Source organism: Bison bison, unplaced genomic scaffold, assembly GCF_000754665.1.
Source record: "Bison bison bison isolate TAMUID 2011002044 unplaced genomic scaffold, Bison_UMD1.0 scf7180017864252, whole genome shotgun sequence".
NCBI lineage: Eukaryota > Metazoa > Chordata > Mammalia > Artiodactyla > Bovidae > Bison > Bison bison.
In genome coordinates this window covers 3,626,917-3,645,797 of record NW_011494824.1, presented here as the reverse complement: position 1 = coordinate 3,645,797, position 18,881 = coordinate 3,626,917, and the positions used below count along the sequence as shown (strand labels likewise).

The window sequence follows — 18,881 nt, the reverse complement described above, 5'->3', positions numbered from 1 at the left end:
CTGTGGGAGCGGTGACGAGTCCGGAAGCGCCTGCGCGCGCCCCTCTGCACGAGAACTAGTTTTGTTTCCAGTCGCTGGGACCGGAGCCCGTCAGAGAGAACCCCGGGCAGGACCAGCTCGACACCCGGCAACCCCGCAGCGATGTCCAGCAACAGCTTCGCTTACAATGAGCAGTCGGGAGGAGGGGAGGCGACGGAGCTGGGTCAGGAGGCGACCTCAACCATTTCCCCCTCCGGCGCCTTCGGCCTCTTTAGCAGCGATATGAAGAAGTGAGGAGAAAGGTTTGGGGTGTGGGGACGGGACTGAGGGGCTGGGCTCCCGGGACAGGGGCAGGGTCGCCCTGAGACCGTCCGGGAGCGGAGCTGGCGTTTCCTGTCGCGGTATCACTTGGGAGTGGTGGGAGTTGTTGGGAGTTTGGGTTGAGTGTGTGGAGGGGATCTCTAGGAGTTTTCAGACTTTAGTGAAAAAGAACCATTGGGACCGCTTAGGTGCCACCCCCAAAGACCCCGATTGAGTTGGTCTGGGGCCCAGGAGTCTGAATTTTGAGCAAACACTTGAAGCTAGTTTAAAGTTTGCTTGATAACACCTGGAGAAGTTCTCTCGCTAGGGTGGAAGGATTCACGTTTGGGGAGCTGAGAGGGAAAGTTAGATTGTGTCTTATGGGAAACTGTTCTGTGACCCTTGAGTGTAGAAGCAAGGAGTTGCTTTAGGCGCTTTATAAATGAACAAGGCGGTTTATTCAGACACCAGTGTTCTCGGAAAATGTCTTTTGCATTACAGACCAAAAAAGAAAAAACAAAACCCCCCACCAAAAGTAAAAGACAACCCCAAACCAAAAAACAAAGCTCGGAAACACAGTAAGAAGCGTATGAGGAGAATATTTAGAGTGTGGACAAGGGGTACAATTTTGCAAATAATGTGGATTTTAAAAATGAACACTAAACAAGGTATACGTGTTTTTTTTTTTTTAAGTTACTACGAGTATTTTAAGTACCACCGAAAAAGGGAAAGAAAACACCCCACTCATTGATTTTTTTTTTTTTTGTGGTGGGGGAGAGGGAGTGATTTTAAACTTACAGAATTCTGGTAACTTTGCATTTTTTTGTAATAATTTTTACATTTTTTCTTATTTTTGATCTCTCAGTACTCACTAAACATAATAGGCTGACACTAGATTTATGCTGAACTTAAGGTAAAGTAGGTATGCTGGTGGCTTTGCGGTGTCAGATAAATTAAAATTGTATTTTCTTTAAATAATTTATTTGATTAGAATTTAATTAAAAATTTATTTTAAAAGGCATTCTGGAAATTGCTAGTAGTTGAAGTTGAGATTACCTTTTGACTGTATTAAGCCAACTGAAATCTGTGTGGAGTGTGTGGAATAGGGTTTTTTATTTCCTTATTCTCAGGTTAGCAAAGTTTTAAGTAACGTAACTTCAGTAATTTTTCATTTTTCCTTCTATGCATTTAGATGATGGATTATTCCAACAAGAAGCTTGTAGTTCTGTTGTTCTATTAGCAGATATTTCAACTGTTAAATTAATGTTTAAGTCTGTAGAATCTGTTTTGCATGTGATATGCTTACAATTGATTTACTTTTATGGATTGTGAACTTCTAAGATGTTTTCCTCTTAGAGCCTTTCATTTCCTATTTTGTCAGATTTGGGTCTGATTTTGAAAAAAATGTGTGGCTTTGACTGTGACCAGTGAGTGTTACTGAGGTGACTGAGCATGTTGGAGTTGAAATAAAAATAGCTGACTTTGAGTACTTGTGCACACTACTTTACATTGATTATCTCATTCGGTCCTCCTGACAAATGTCTGGCTGAGTGAATGTGACTTATGGGAAACTATTCTGTGACTTTCAGGTGCCACAGAGGATACAGAGCAACCCAAAGATACTTCTTTGATTCCACTTTGCAGATGAGAAAATTGGAGCACAAGTGGTTAATTTGCCTAAGATAATAGAACTAGAACACTTCCCTGCCTGAGTTTGAACTCAGACAGTCTCATCTCAGAGCCCATTCTCTTGACCATTTGGATATGTTACTTGATGAAGTTTATTGTACCTTGGTCTTCCCTTGTATTGCAGTTGGTAAAGAATCTGCCTGCAATGCAGGAGGCCTGAGTTTGTTTCCTGGGCGGGGAAGATCCCCTGGAGAAGGAAATAATTGTACCTTATTGGAGAATGCATACAAATCATTAAAAGTTTAAAACTTAAGTAGTCATAGACAGTGTATGACCTTGAGGCTTTCAGGAATTAGAAACATTTTGGCCATTGAATTGCAGACTAGTGGGATTGTACAGAAACAGGGACCTGTGTTCTGGAAGTGGTCACTTAACCTCTCTTGAGTTTACATTCTCTCATTTATAAAAATGTGATATTTCTTGCCTTTTAAAAAAACCCAAATGACAAAATTTATGTAAAAAACTTCAAGCTTACCCTGATCCTGTACTCTGATTTTTTTTTTATCAAAGTATAATTGACATTGACATGTTAATTTCAGGTATGCACCATAATGTTTAGTAGGTTTTTTTATATATTGAGAAATTATCACCACGGCAAGTCTGGTTAACATCTGTCACGATACTTAACAGTTTTAATTTTTTTCCCACCTCCAATGAGAGGCTTTAAAGATTCACTTTTAGCAATTTTCAAATATGCAATACATATACAAATACAAAAAAATACAAATATGCAATTAACTGTAGTTTTTTTTCCCCACCTCCAGTGAGGACTTTAAGATTCACTTTTAGCAGTTTTCAAATATGTAATACAAATACAAAAAAATACAAATATGCAATTAACTATAGTTACCATGCTGTACATATATCCCCGACTTATTTTTTTATAACTGGAACTTTGTGCTTTGGACTTTCTTCACCCATTTCTCACACAACCTCTGGTCTCATTTTTGATGATTTACTTTGAATGATTTTGAGTTTGCAATAAAGTTGCAAGAATAATACAGAGAACTACTCTTGATGCAGGCTCAGTTTTTAAAAAATTACTACATTGCTTTATTTCTCTTTCTTTTTCTATCTACACAGACATACACACATTCGTATTATTATCTCTTCTGACCCATTGGAGAATAGGTTGTATACACCATGTCCCTTTATTCTCATACCTTAGCATGTATTTTTTAAGAACAAGGATATTCTCATTCACAGCTGCAGCACTGTTATGGTTAGGAAGTTTATCATTAGTACAGTTTACAGTCTATAATCCTGTGTTGTCATTTGTCCCAATAAATATTTTTAATTTTTTTAGCATTTTTTTTTCTCTAGCATAGAATCCAGTCCAGGATTATGTATTTTACTTAGTTCTCATATCTCTTTAATCTCCTTTAATCTGGAATAGTTACTTAGCCTTTGTCTTCACTGCCTTGGTATTTTTGAAGCACACAAGCCGATTACTTTATAGCATGTTAATCAGTTTGCCTTTGCTGGTGTTTCCTCACGTTTTGATTCTTGTTAAATATCCCAGGCTGCAATACTACCTTCTTAGGCTTTTATGTCAGGAGGCGTAGGGTGCCCATATTTATGATGTTAATTTTCCCAGTTATAAGGTTTTTTTTCTAGTTACCTATGGGGGGATCTGAGAAGGCAATGGCTTCCCACTCTAGTACTCTTGCCTGGAAAATCCCATGGACGGAGGAGCCTGGTGGGCTGCAGTCCACAGGGTCGCTAAGAGTCGGACACGACTGAGCGACTTCACTTTGACTTTTCACTTTCATGCATTGGAGAAGGAAATGGCAACCCACTCCAGTGTTCTTGCCTGGAGAATCCTAGGGACTGGGGAGCCTGGTGGGCTGCCGTCTGTGGGGTCGCACAGAATCGGACACGACTGAGGTGACTTAGCAGCAGCATGGGGGGACACTTTGAGATCATACAGGTGTTCTGCTCGTCACTAGATTCACCATCCTCTGTCCTTAGCCACCGTGTATGGATCTCCTGAACCAGTCTTTACCACAGTGTCTGCAGTGGTGATGTTTTTACTGGAGGATAATTGCTTCACACTTTTGAGGTGGTCTCTGCCACACATCAGCAGGAATCAGTCATACTTACATGTGTGTATTCCCTCCCTCTGGAGCCTCCCCTGTCCCCCAACCCCAGTTCTATCCCTCTAGGTCATCACAGAGCACCAGGCTGGACTCCCTGTGTTATATAGCAGCTTCCTGACAGTTAACCTATTTTACACATGATAGTATATATACATATATCAATGCTACTTTCTCAGTTTCTCCTAGCCTCTCTTGCCCACAGTGTCCAGAAGTCTGTTCTCTACCTCTGTGTCTCCATGTCTTCTCTGTAAATACGTTCAATGTTTTCCTAGATTCCATATATATGTGTTGAAAGAAAACTGAAGGTGTTAGTCGCTCAGTCATATCCGACTCTTTGCAACCCCGTGGACTGTAGTCTGCCAGGCTCTTCTCTCCATGGGATTCTCCAGCTAAGAATACTGGAGTGGGTTGCCATTCCTTTCTCCAGGGATCTTCCTGATGTAGGGATTGAACCCGGGCCTCCTACACTGCAGGCAGACGCTTTACTGACTGAGCCACCAGGTGTTAATACATGATGTGTTTTTTTCTTTCTGACTTATTTCATTCAGTATAACAGATTCCAGGTTCATCCGCCTCACTACAACTGACTCCAATTTGTTTCTTTTTATGGCTGGATAATATTCCTATATATATATATAAAAGTATAATACACACACACACAACTTCTGTATTGACATCTAGGTTGCTTCCATGTCCTGGCTGTGATAAATAGTGCTGCAGTGAACATTGGGGTACATGTGCCTTTTAGAATTGTGGTTTTCTCAGGGTATATGCCCACTGGTGGGATTGCTGGGTCATATGGTGGCTTAATTCCTAGTTTGTTAAGGAGCCCATACTGTTCTGCATATTGGCTGTACCAGTTTACATTCCCGCCAGCAGTGAAGTAGAGCCCTTTTCTCCACATTTTCTCCAGCATTTATTATTTGTAGTTTTCTTTTTGATGATGGCTGTTCTGATTGGTGTGAGGTGTTTTCTTTTGTCTTAAATGCTTATTTTAACCAGTTTGGCTGTGTGTATAATTTAAAATAGTAATTATTAATAATTTGTTTTTGGATTAAGCATTTAATTAGAAATTAATTTCTAGAAACAGACAATACTAATTAGTTTTTCTTAACAATGGTAAAACTACTAAATTTCTGAATCTCTCTTTTTTTTTTTGAGAACTTCACAGTGTATTATGAAGAGTGTTGGACCTAGAGTGAAAAGACTTGGGTTTAAGTTGATGTTTTCTGCTTACAGTAATGTTGCTTTGTTGAAGTTGCCTGATCTCTTCAGACTTCAGTGCCTTTATTTCTAGGGAGGGTATGATAATACTTGCCTATTTTGTGAGTTTTTCACAAGATGGTATAGTTGAAATGACTTCTGAACTAGAATAGTAACTAACACTATTTGGAAAAGTTCTTGAAAGCTTCACTGAGGTGGTAATATATTAGGTCATAAAGCCTGAGAAGATTTTTGCCAGTTGGAGAATAGGGGGAGTTCTTCAGGCAAAGTATATAGAAACCAGGAGAGCTGCAAAAGAAAATGCATATTTAGATGAAATATAGATTCAAGCATCAGCATTTAGAATTGTGGATAGTAATTAAAGTATGGGAATGGATGATATTGCCCAGGGAGAACTTTTCTTTTTAGAAGAGGCAGTTTAGACAAAACTGTAGTGAGCATCAACATTTAAAGTGTGAATGAATGAACAACTAGGGAAGGAGACAGTGCTCAGAGGGCTAGGAAACCAGAGAAAAGTTTAAAAAAAAAAAGCAAGCTGAGAGGAGCAAGGAAGTGGTTAACTATGTTAGGAGTTGCTGAGAGAAGGCAGATGGAATGAAGGCTGAAAAGTGGCCATTGGATTTAACAATTAAAAGGTAACCAAGGTAGCATTTTTTCAGTCCTTGCTGAAATTAGTGGTCTTTTCGTTAGATTTGCAGAGCTGATGTAGCCCCAAACGACTGCATCGTGTAGTACGATGTAATCAGTACGTCAGTGTTTTTGCATTGCAAATAATAAAGCCTAGCTTACTTTTTTTAACTTAAATTTTATTTACTGTCAGCTTTATATTATCCATGAAAATTACATTACATATAACTCTTTAACCTTTAATATCAGTGTTTCTCAGTGGAGCCCACTAGGAATTTTACATGGGTCTCTGGTACATCATGTGTACATTAGTGTGTACATTATGGTAGGGTACAGTCCAGAGGGTCGAAAAGAGCTGGATATGGCTGAGTGACCGGGCACACAACAGCCAACTCATCTAGCTCCATCCACACTGCCTTTTCTCACTTTCAAGGGGCATATAGAAACGTATCTGAATGAGAGTAACCTTCTTATAGGGATGTTCTCAAGTTAACTTTATTGAAAGTAGAGATGAACCAGTCCTATTGACCAAGAAAATGCAGAGGGCTACAAATAAAATAATTTATTTGGGGTCTTAAGATTTGCAATTTGAGATCGTACTGGAAAAGAGTCCAGAGTCTTATAAAGATGAAAGCCACAAAGTCGTTGTTATCTGGCAAGAACTATGGTTGACCACGATGCAGGGAAGTATTTGCTCTTAATGAATAGGCTGTCACGAGTTACTTTACAGTAAGGGTTGGATAAATATGTTGAGTTTCTGGAACATTGGGCACATACTCTGGATACCTCCGTTAATATCGTAAGTGGTCGAAGTTCAGATTCTATCTGGGCCGTTGTTGTTAAGTCTTACACTTCATCAGTGGCCTCCTGCCTCTGTTTCAGAGAGCTCTCCAGCCACTGCTGACTTTGTTTTATTTTCCTTTTACAGCCCCAGATGTCAGTGCCTTGTTGATAGTAACACACTGTTTTATTTTTGTTTTTGTATTCCAGTTTTGTTGAGATATAATTGATACACAGCACTGTGTGAGTTTAAGGTATACAACATAATGATTTGACTTACATACATCATGAAATTATTACCATAGTAAATTTAATGAACATCCATCATCTCATATAAATGTAACATTAAAGAAATAGAAAATAATTTTTTCCCTTGTGATGAGAACTCTTAGGATTTACTTAACAATTTTCACTTATAAAGTATAGCAGTGTTAGTTATATTATCATGTTGTATAGTACATTCCCAGTTGTGAGATAAAGTACTTAAAACTGGAAATCTGTACCTTTTGACCGTCCTTATCCAATTCCCCCACTCCCCGGTCTCCCTACTTCTGGTAACCATAAATCTGATCTCTTTTCTGTAAGTTTGTATGTTTGTTTTTGGTGAGTAATTGGCCTGTCACATACTACGTTAGTTCTTGGTACACAGCACGGTGGTTCAATATTTCTATACATTTCCAAATGATCACTATGATAAGTCTAGCTGGTATCTCTTGCCATACAAAGATACTTCGTATTTATTGACTGTATTCTCCAGACTGTACATTTCATTACCCGTGACTCATTTATTTTGTAACTGAATTTTGTACACCGATTCCCTCCTCCCCCAAAACCATCTGTTTGTTCTTTGTATCTGTAATTCTATTTCTGTTTAGTTATGTTTGTTCATTTGTTTTTCTCGATTCCATGTATATCTTTCCCTGTCTGACTTGTTGCCCTTAGCATAATACCCTTTGGTCATTACATGTTGTAGAAAATGGCAAGATTTCATTCTTTTTTATGGGCGAGTAATATCCCACTGTGTTTTGTGTGTTGTCTGTATATGTATATATACACACACCATGTATTCTTTGGCCATTCATTTATCAGTGGACACTTAGATTGCTTTCATATCTTGGCTATTTAAATAATGCTTCAGTGAAATTATGGTGCATGTATCTTTTCAAATTACTGTTTTTGTTTTCTTTGAATAAATACCCAGGAGTGGAATTGCTAAATCATATGATAGCTGCTTTTGATTTTTTGAGCAACCTCCATACCCTTATGGCTTCGGCAATTTGCAGTGCCATCAACAATGTACAGTAGTCCCTTTTTTTCCCACATCTTTGCCATTTTTTATTGAGTTGTGTGGTTTTCCTGATACTGACTTGAATGCGCTGTTTATGTATTTTGGACATTAATCCCTTGTCACTAATATCATTTGCAGATATTTTCTCCCATTCCATAGGTTATCTCTTTCTTTTGTTGATCGTTTCCTTTGCTCTGCAAACACTTTTAATTAGATCCACTTATTTATTTTTGCTTTTATCTCTTTTGTCTTAGGAGACACGTCCAAAAAAGAAGTTATGATTTATGTCATTATTCTGCCTCTGTCTTTTTCTAGACGTTTTAGGGTTTCAGGTCTTACATGTAGGTCTTCAATCCATTTTGAGTTTATTTTTATATATGCTGTGAGGTAATGTTCTAACCTCAACTTTTACATGTAGCTTGTCGAAGAGATTGTCTTTTCTACATTGTACCTTAAACTCCTGGTTGGTGTCGGCCTGTAGGTGAGGGGACCAGGCCCAGGGGGTCCTGGAGCTGGTGCCAGACTGCTGGTGAGTGGGCATGTCCTACCAGCTGGCCGTAGGGCCTTGTTTGTTCCAGGTCTGGTACCCCAGCTCTGGTGGATGAGGCGGGGCCCAGGACTAGTGCTGGCCTGCTGGCAGGTGGGGAGGGTGGGAGAGACGGGCTGCTGGACCCGGGGCTCTTGGTCACGCATTGGTGGGTGGGCTGTGTTCTGAGCCTTCTGGTAGACAGGGTGGGTCCTGGGGTAGCTGCGGGCTCGGGCCCTTTGGTGGGCAGGACTGGGTCCCCCCAGCTACTCTTTGGTCTAGAGTGTTCCACCACTGGTGCCTGTGGGCTGGTGGGTGGGCTGGGTCCTGACACTAGTAAACTATAAGAGAATTCCTAAATGACACTTGCCAGGCACCAGTATCCCTGTGAAATGAGCTCCCCCAAGTGGCTGCCACCAGCATCTGTGTCTCTAGGATACTTCCCAGTTACCTCTTGCCTCTTTGGGAGTCTTTCCAAGATCAGCAAGTTGGTCTGACCTAGGTTCCTCTCAGAATACTTCTTCTGCCTTGGAACTTGGAGCATGTGAGATTTTGTATATATGCTACTAAGAGTGGTGTGTGTGCGCGGCACGCGTGCGTAGTCATATCCGATTCCTGACTGTTTGTGACCCCATGAACTGTAGCCCACCAGGCTCCTCCAGCCGTGGGATTTTCCAGGCAAAAATACTGGAGTGGGTTGCCATTTCCTTCTCCAGGCGATGTTCCAGACCCAGGGATCAAACTCCTGTCTCCTGCATTGCAGGCAGACTCTTGACCGTCTGAGCCACCAATGAATCCCTTAATTAGGTAGTGTAGTGTATGTGAAGATGCCTAGCAAAGTGTTTGGCTCTTAATTTTGCATAATAAATATTTTGGATCTTTTACTTAATGACTGATCATTGAATGATTCAGATTCTACTAATATTTACTGTCTCTTTAGCCAGTGTAGTTAAAAAATAAACGCAACCAGATTCTGTGGCCCTTATACAGAAGGGAAAACCTAACCTGTTGTCCCTATTAATGTATTATTGCATTACCATGAAGGCCCCAAACAGCTATTTTCTTTATGTCATTGCTTGAGGTTTTGTTGTGGTTAGGATTAATTGACTTAGAATTGTCATGTAGGTGGGTGTTGAAATAATTTTATAATCAAGATTTTGAAGTCTATAACATTCTTCAAATAGCGTTTTTATTTGCAAATGTGGGGTTATATCATAAGTATAATTAATTCTTACGTGTTTTCAGCAGATAAGATTTTTATCTTTTAAGAAATACATTTGGTGAGATAAGGCTAATGTGAAATAATACGAATAGTACAAATATATAGTGTTAAATTGTGTAGTAATTCTCAAGTTTTCAGTGTGCTATACCTAACAAAAAATGACTTATTTATAAGCCTTTTTTTTCCCCCCATGAATGAATAGTGCATTTTAATGTGAACTTGGCCCACTGAGTTTTTTTTTTTTTTTTAACTTTTTATTTTGTATTAGGGTATAGTCGATTAACAGGGCTTCCCTGATAGCTCCATTGGTAAAGAATCCACTTACAATGCAGGAGATCCCAGTTCAATTCCTGGGTCGGGAAGATCCGCTGGAGCAGAGATAGGCTACCTACTCCAGTATTCTTGGGCTTCCCTCGTGGCTCAGCTGGTAAAGACTCTGCCCGCAATGCGGGAGACCTGGGTTCCATCCCTGGGTTGGGAAGACCCCCTGGAGAAGGGAAAGGCTACCCACTCCAATATTCTGGCCTGAAGAATTCCATAGTCCATGGAGTTACAAAGAGTTGGACACACTGAGCCACTTTCACTTTCATAGCAGATTAACAAACAATGTGATAATTTCAGGTGACCAGCAAAGGGACTCAGCCCTACATACACATGTGTCTGTAAGCCTTTATTTTTGTAAACAGTGATTTACTGAAGAAAATGGACATGCTGGAATTTTGAAATGTCAAACACATTTTAGTTTGAGATGCTGAAAATGCTGAAGCTCTGAGTTGTTAGCATATTATGAAGAGGCACAGGCTCTTCATTGTGAATTCCTTTCTCTTGTGTTTAGGAATTCAGTGCTGCTTGTACGAAAATATACTCCATTAATGATTTCCATAGCATATTTTTGTCCTTGTCTTCATCTTTGATTTCTGAAGATTTAATTCCTTTGAGTTCTGATAACGCCAGTTTTGGTAACTGCTCATCTTGTTAATTGGAGAAGGCGATGGCACCCCACTCCAGTGTTCTTGCCTGGAGAATCCCAGGGACGGGGGAGCCTGGTGGGCTGCCGTCTATGGGGTCCACAGAGTTGGACACGACTGAAGCGACTTAGCAGCAACAGCATCTTGTTAATTCTGCTTAGCTTGTTGGAACTTATGGCCACTTAATCTAGTTATGGTGATGTTAACAGCGTAGTTGCCATGCTGTATATGTAAACTGGGCCCTAATGTCTTTATTTACAAGGAACATATGAAATATAAGGCAGTTTCAGTGCTTTATTTTACTTTGGCCGCACTGCATGGCTCGTGGGAGATTAGTTCCCTGCCCAGGGATTGAATCCTGGCCGTGACAGTGAGAGCACTGAGTCCTAACTACTGGGCCACTAGGGAACTCCCAATTTCAGTGTTTTTATTGCTCTTTTTTTTTTTTTTTAATATTTATTTATTTGACTGTGTTAAGTCTTTGTTGCATCCTGTGGGCTCTCTAGTGCGGCACACGACTCTCTGGTTGTGGCATGGTCATAGCTGCTCTCCAGCATGTGGGTTCTTAGTTTCCCAGCCAGGGGTCAAACCTGCGTGCCCTGCATTGCAAGGTGGATCCTTAACCACTGGACCACTGGGGAAGTCCCCTTTATTGCTCTTTTATGAAGTAAATGTTGTTTGTTCCAAGATGACTGTTAACAAAAGAAGAAGCTGTATAATGATATCTGCAGTTCATTTCTAGGTAGATGAATTAGTTTTTGTCTTCATGTAAGTAAGACTGTTAGTTCTACAAAGGGCTAACGAACTAGTCAAGTTAAGGATTGTCACTTTTAGTGGTGCAGTAGGGTTCCTATAATTTAATTCTTGAAATGTTCTTCAAATCAAATAAGATTTTACCACATTGAACAAAAAAAGTGATGAAATACTGCAGAGTCCTACTTTGCAATAGATTATAACTGTTCTATTTTATTTGCTTAGCTTGCATTTCTTCTTGGAGGAGATTCAATTCTGACTTTTACAGTCTATCTTAAATACTCAACCAAGAAAATATAGATATAGAATATGTTATTTTAAGATCACTGATTTTGTGAAATCCAAGGAGAAAATCTAGAATATTTAAAATCAAGCCTTACTATTAAATCCCAGGATGTGAGATATTATTTCTAAAAATATTTAGAATTTGAGGTAACATTGCTAGAACTGAATGAGTAAAACCGAAAAGATTAGACAGATGGTGGGTTGAAATGTTCTTTTTTTACTGCAGAAAAGTTACAAATGCTCATGGAATGACAAATGTTTTATAGTGAAATAATTTGACAGTATTGCAATTGTGAATATAAATGAACTACCGACAAAAACAAATTGCCTGCAGTCCAAATTCAAAATTTAAAGTGAAGAGCCCAAAGTAGAATAATCAAGAAGGAAATGATTTTCCTATATTTCACATTATTATGAATAACATTCTTTGGTGTATGTACTTAGGGAAGACTTATTTAACATGTCAGCTGAAAAGAGTTCATAGATCTACAAAAGTGAACAATTTATAGTCAATGTCTGCTTATTGATGGGCTGATTACTTGTATTGCTGATAGGGACTGACCTAATTAGAAGGTCAGTGTCTTTAACCTGGCAGCTGAGTGAGGTGGCATGACAGCTGGATAAGCGAGAGGCTTATGAATAAGGCTGGTCCCAAGATGATGGGTTGGCAGAGCTTTACTCTAGGAACAGGTTACTTAAAATTTCTTAAAGCCTAGGTTAAGGATGTAGTCATAAAGAATGAGGGGGAAATTTTAGTACTATGGGGGTGGGAAGGTAGGGGGAAGGGTAGAAGGTTGGGGGCCAGATTGTGTAGGGCCTTGTAAGGACTTTGGATTTTACTCTTGAGTGTGAAGAGAAGCCATTGGAAGGTTTTAAGCAGAATGAGCATTTAGAAGTCAGTCATTATTAAGTGCCTATTGTGTGCCAGATGTATTTCTTTTTTCAAAGAGGTTATGGTCTGTAGGATACTTGAGACCTTTTTTTATTCATTTCTAATGTTTCTTTCTATAACCTAAAAAATATAGAGGTAACTTAACGGATTTAACAAATATGAGTGCTTTCTTATGCTTGGTACTCTTTTTAGTGCTCGGGATTAATCAGTCAGTGGGCAAAATGCATGCTTTCATGGAGTATATTCCAATCTGAAGAAGATAAGCAATAAAATAAGTCAATATATGGTCAATCATTTGATAACAGGGAGCTCTATAGAGGAAAATAAGGCAGGGAAAGAGGATAGAGAATTAAGATGGAGGTTGGGTTGAGTTTGAAATACCAGGGTGAAGAAAAGATGCTTGTGAATACCTGAAGTAGGTGAGGGAGTGACTTGCAGATGTCTGGGGAGAAAGAAGTCTTCAGTGAGAGGAATTGTGTGTGCTCAGGCTCTGAGGCAGAAGAATTTCTGACCTGGGAGCGTAGCAAAGAGGCCAGTATGTCTGCACAGAGTGAATGAAGGAAGGGGGGCAGTAGTAGATGAGATCAGAGAGATAAGGACCAGATTGTGTAGGGTTTTTTGTACATCCTTGTAAAGACTTGGATTTTACTCTGTGTGAGAAGGAAACCATTGGAGGGTTTTGAACTGAAGAGTGAGATGACCCAACTTACGTTTTTAATACATCGCTTTGTCTCCTGAACTAGGAATAGACTGCAGATCTGAGGCAGGGACCAGCAAGGACACCCTACGGTGATCAGGCAAGAGAAGGTGATGCCTCAGTCCCATTGGTGGTAGTGGGGAGCAGTGATTGGATTCTGGATATATTTTGAAAGTAGATCCGGTGAAATTTGCTGATGGTTTGGATGGTGGTGTGTGAGAGAAAAAGATATCAAGGATGGACACAAGTTTTTTGCCTAAATAGCTGGAAGTTTGGGATTGGTATCATCTGAAATGAAGAAGACTGTATATAGAGGAACTTTTTAAAGAGGGAAGATGTTCAGGAGCTTGAGCACGTTAAGTGTGAGACACCTATTAGGCATCCGAGTGGAGACGCTAAATAGACAGTTGGATACATGAGTCAAGCTTAGGGAAGACTTAGGCTAGAGACAGAAGTTTGGCAGCCATAAGATGATAGAAATGCTGTGGTCAGTTAAAAGTAAATTAGAGACTTCCGTGGCAGTCTGGTGGTTAAGACTTCACCTTTCAATGCTGGGGGTGCAAGCGCGATCCCTGGTCAGGGAGTTACGATCCCACATAGCTGGTGGCCAGAAAACCAAAACATAAGACAGCAATAATAGTGTAACAAATTCAATAAAAACTTTTAAAATGGTCCACATTAAAAAAAAAAAAATCTCAAAAAATAGTAAGTAAAGTTAAAAATAGTTCTTAAATTTTCTGCCTGTCTGACAGTATCAACAGTTACAAAATAACAGATTGGATTTCCCAAGGTGATTGGACCCTTGAACATTTCTTTAAAAACAAAATGTAGTTAAGTTTCTGGAAGTCAGAGATAGGTTTTGTTTACACACACACACACACACACAGCCATCTTTCTTGGTACCTTATATAGTACTTAACAGATGATTTTGGATAATAGTGATTACAAATGATCCCCCCCCCCCTTTTTTTTTTTAGCATTTTTAGTATTTTAAAACTTTTCATTAATATGGTAAAAATGATAAAAATGTTCAGTATTATTTGGTCAATATCATGTGTTTTATATTTTAAAAAATTAAAAATATGTGTGGAAATAAATTAATCTTTTGAAAATTACAGTAGTTTTCCAACAGAATGCAGAATTTAAAATGAACATGTAAAGCTCAGTGATTTGCATTTTCAGATTTTTTTTTTCCTGTCATAGGAAATTGTAGGACTTTTTTCTGTTTCTAGGCCTACATGGCCTTCATCAGGAAACTTGATAGGGCTGTGTGACTTTTGTAAAAAATCGTGATTAAAAAATATATAGCATAGAATTTACCGTCTTAACCATTTTTATGTGTATAGTCCCTTAGTGTCAAGTGTACTCACATTGTTGTTCAACAGATTCCGGAACTGTTTCGCTTTGAGAACAGTGCCAAGTGATTTTTTCAAAACTGAATTTTTTACTGAGATTTTCAAGTGCTTCAGGGACACAGCTTATCTAAGGTAGAGATTGCATATTGGTTTCCTCAATTCCCTAAACAGAAGGCTAATCCAAACTCATCAGATGGAAAACTTGCCTTCTGTGGCCTTGGAAAGTTGATTTTTTTCTTTTTAAGGATTTAAAAATTAATCTAGCTTTGAGTTGGCATATCTTATGAGCATAGTAGAAAACTTGTATTTATTTTACTGTAGTTTATGAATTTCTTGGAGGAAAATCTAATAGTAATACTCATACTTGATGCAGACACTGACTCTTTGGCATGTCTGTGTTTATGCCCATCTGCTCCTGTGGCACCATGCCCATTGTTACACTGGCATGCCAGTATCATTGGGGCATGTGAGCCAACAAAGATGAATTGTTTGGATGGAATACACTATTCTGTAATACTAATTAATTTTGAGCTGATGAATCTACATGAGATAATGTTAACCAAATATAGTCAAGTAATGTCAGTGAAAATAAAATTTATTTTGACTTAGACAAAAGTGTATCACAGATGCTTTAGACTACTACTGAGAATAGTTAGAATTAGTGTTTATTATGGCTCCAGTGATCAATTTTCTTTTCACAAAATTTTGAATTTAAGAGAAAAAAAATGCAAGTTTTCTTGTGGTTGATTATAAAAATTAGGGAAGTATTGTGGCACCATAGGTTATGGATTTTATACTTATTCTATAATTCTTGAAATGTTTTCTTAGTATACTCAACTTTAGAAATTCATAGCAATGTGGTAAATGGGAAGAATGTTGGATTTCAAAACAAGACTCAAGTTTAATTCTTTGCTCTGCTGTTCCCTAATTCTGTGGTGGTATACTTGAAAATTATGTTTAGAATTTCTTACATGTGTAATTTTTTACTTGCACATTATCCTTATATTCTCTGAGCTTCAGTTTCCTTATTAATTAAATAGTGAATAACTCCACATGCTTCCTAGAGACTCTGCGATACTAAAATAAATAAATAACGTTTTAAGTTCAAGAAAACAATACTGCTTTCAGATAAGTTAATTATATGTTATCAATGTAAGGCATGTTAGCAATCGAGAAGATGTATCACTTCCCCTGTACCCCCCTGAGATAATCACAATGAAAAAGTTCTTGTGTATTCTTCTAGAAAAAAATGTGTAAACCAAATAATTATATATATGTATCAGATCAGATCAGATCAGTTGCTCAGTCGTGTCCGACTCTTTGTGACCCCGTGAATTGCAGCATGCCAGGCCTCCCTGTCCATCACCAATTCCCGGAGTTCACTGGGACGTCCATCGAGTCAGTGATGCCATCCAGCCATCTCATCCTCTGTCGTCCCCTTCTCCTCTTGCCTCCAGTCCCTCCCAGCATCAGAGTCTTTTCCAATGAGTCAACTCTTCGCATGAGGTGGCCAAAGTACAGGAGTTTCAGCTTTAGCATCATTCCTTCCAAAGAAATCCCAGGGCTGATCTCTTTCAGAATATATGTATAATATTACCAAATTATAATATATATTATAACATTTTAAAATGTTATTACAGCAAATCTTTATAATTGTTAGTGCATTACATCTTCTCCCTCATATTTATTGGTTTTATTTTCTCAATGAAATACCTTATATGTCCTCTGTCCATTTCCCTGTTGGATCGATTCTTGTTGATTAGTTAAGGGTCTTTTGTATTCTAAGGAAATTAGCTCTCTTACGAGTTAAATTCCAAATTCACTTATTCTTAGTGCAAAAATTTTAAAACTTCCTGTGTTTATCAAATTTAAATGACTTTTGAGACTCCATGAGCCTTTTAAATCTTTTTAATCTTTTATTAAAAAGGTGGCAACTTTGGTTTATGGTGCTGTTAAATAGAAAAAAGACTTAGCTTGTTCCTAAGTAGCTGAATGGCTCTGTGATAGTTCCTTTAAAACTTTAAGGATGAGTAGTCACATTCTAGAAAGTATTCCTTATATCCTGAGCAAAAGTAAAATCTACTTCCTGCTGCCTGCCAACAGAGTAGTAGCTGAGGACTTTGGTAAAGGGTTTGGCAAATGTGGAGACTTTGTATGATGTATATATGACATCATGGTTTTTAAAACATGCACATGTAGAATGTATACATGGAAGATGTATGCTTAGTTTTTAACTTTAATTGGGGTCGTGGACCATTTTGAGCATCCAGTGAAACCTTAGAGTTTTCCGGTAGTCCTTTAAGGAACACGGTTAGCATATAGCTTATGTTCACTTATTCTTTCAACTAATATTTATTGTGTGTTTAGTGTATTTGAGAAAACGACCATTGTGTACGTTTATAGACCTTCTTTTGGTCTTTATTATCTGTGTTTATTCCTGCCATGTATCTTTGCAAAATTCCTGTGGTTGGCTCCTTGTCTTTTGAGATCTCAGCTTAATTGATCACTTCTACCTATAGAGATCTTTTGTGATTGCCTAGTCTTACTTTAATTGCATTATCCTATTTTAATTATTTGAATGGTGCTTATTCTGTTTATATTTGTTTCCCTTCCCTTTCCCTCTCTCCTTCCCTCCCTCTTCTGTCATTTCTGTCATTCCCCCTCACCCCTACCCGGCTCCCCTGCATTCTCACTTAGAATGTAAGTCCCAGTACTTAGAACAGTCCCTGGAACTTAGTACATACCGAATAAATGAATGTGCTAGGCCCGGTGGTGAGTGCTTTACAATGATCTCATTAAGTTTTCTTAACAACTTGTGTGAAGGATACCACCCTTTAGTTTTGTTGATTTTTATCTGTTGTAGTTGCTTTCTATTGTATTGAATTCTCCCCTTATTCTTTATTTCTTTACTTGTTCTTTGAGTTTAACTTGCTGTTGTTCTTCTAGTTTCCTGAAATGGAAGCCTAGAATATTGATATTCAATCTTTCTTCTTTTATATTGCATTTCAGTTCAGTTCAGTTGCTCAGTCATGTCCAACTCTTTGCGACCCCATGAAATGCAGCACGCCAGGCCTCCCTGCCCATCACCAACTGCCCGAGTTCACCCAAACTCACGTCCATTGAGTCGGTGATGCCATCCAACCATCTCATCCTCTGTCGTCCCCTTCTCCTCCTGCCTTCAGTCTTTCCCAGCATCAGGGTCTTCTCCAGTGAGTCAGTTCTTCGCATCAGGTGGCCAAAGTATTGGAGTTTCAGCTTCTGCATCAGTCCTTCCAATTAGAAATATAAATTTACTTCTAAGTGCTGCTTTTGCTGTATATCATGAGTTGTGAGCTGTTGCAATTTTGTTGGTCAGTTCAAAATATTTTCTAATATCCCTGATGATTATTTTTTCTTTGACCCATAGGTCATTTAAAGTGTGTTGCTTATCTTTCCAAACATCTGAGCATTTTCTAGTTTTATCGATTTTATGAATCCTTTTATGGATTTTTAGTTAGATTCCATGTACCCTAAGTGATTTTAGATCTTTGAAATTTGTTAAGATCTTATCCAGCATATAATTTTACTTTGATAAGTAATGTTCTGTGTGCACTTGAAAAGAATGTTTATTCTGCAGTTGTTGGATATACTGTTCTATGCATGTCAGGTTAAGCTGGTTATTTGTGTTCATATTATCTACATCTTCATTGAATTTTTTTATCTGCTTGTTCTAAGAGAGGTGTGTTAAAAGTGCCAGTCATGCTCGTGGATATATGTCTTTCTTCTATTAGTTCTGCTTTATAGATGGAAGTTTTCCTTTATAGATGAAAGGTATAAATTTAGAATAAATCCCATGTAAATTTAGAGTTATCTTCCTTTTGAAATGATATCCTTTTATATCCTGGCAGCAGATCCTCAGAAGTTATTGGTCTGAAAATCACTTTTTTTCACCTTCAGCTTTGAAGCATATTTTCTTTCAGTGGGTATAGAATTGTTTGTTGGCCTTTTTTCTTTCAGGTTTTTAAAGATGTCATTTGATTGTCTTCTGATGTCTGTAAATTCTTTTGAAAAATTGGCTGTCAGTATTATTGTTGATCCTTTTAAAACAAGGATTAATTAACTATGGCCTGTGCATTTGTGCATGTGTGCTCAGTCGCTTAGTAGTATCTGATTCTATGTGAACATATGGACTGGAGCCTGCCAGGCTCCTCTGTCTGT

At 38.4% G+C, this 18,881-nt stretch overlaps 1 protein-coding gene across 1 annotated transcript in view; it reads left to right on the top strand.

Annotated features, from left to right (window-relative positions):
- Positions 1–6: 6 nt before the first annotated feature.
- Positions 7–18,881, top strand: part of AP3B1 (adaptor-related protein complex 3, beta 1 subunit) — a 236,718-nt gene continuing 217,843 nt past the window's right edge. The window contains exon 1 of the mRNA XM_010847632.1: positions 7–269. Coding sequence (XP_010845934.1) covers positions 142–269 — 128 coding nt within the window. The 5' untranslated portion in view covers positions 7–141. The remainder of the gene's footprint in view (positions 270–18,881) is intronic.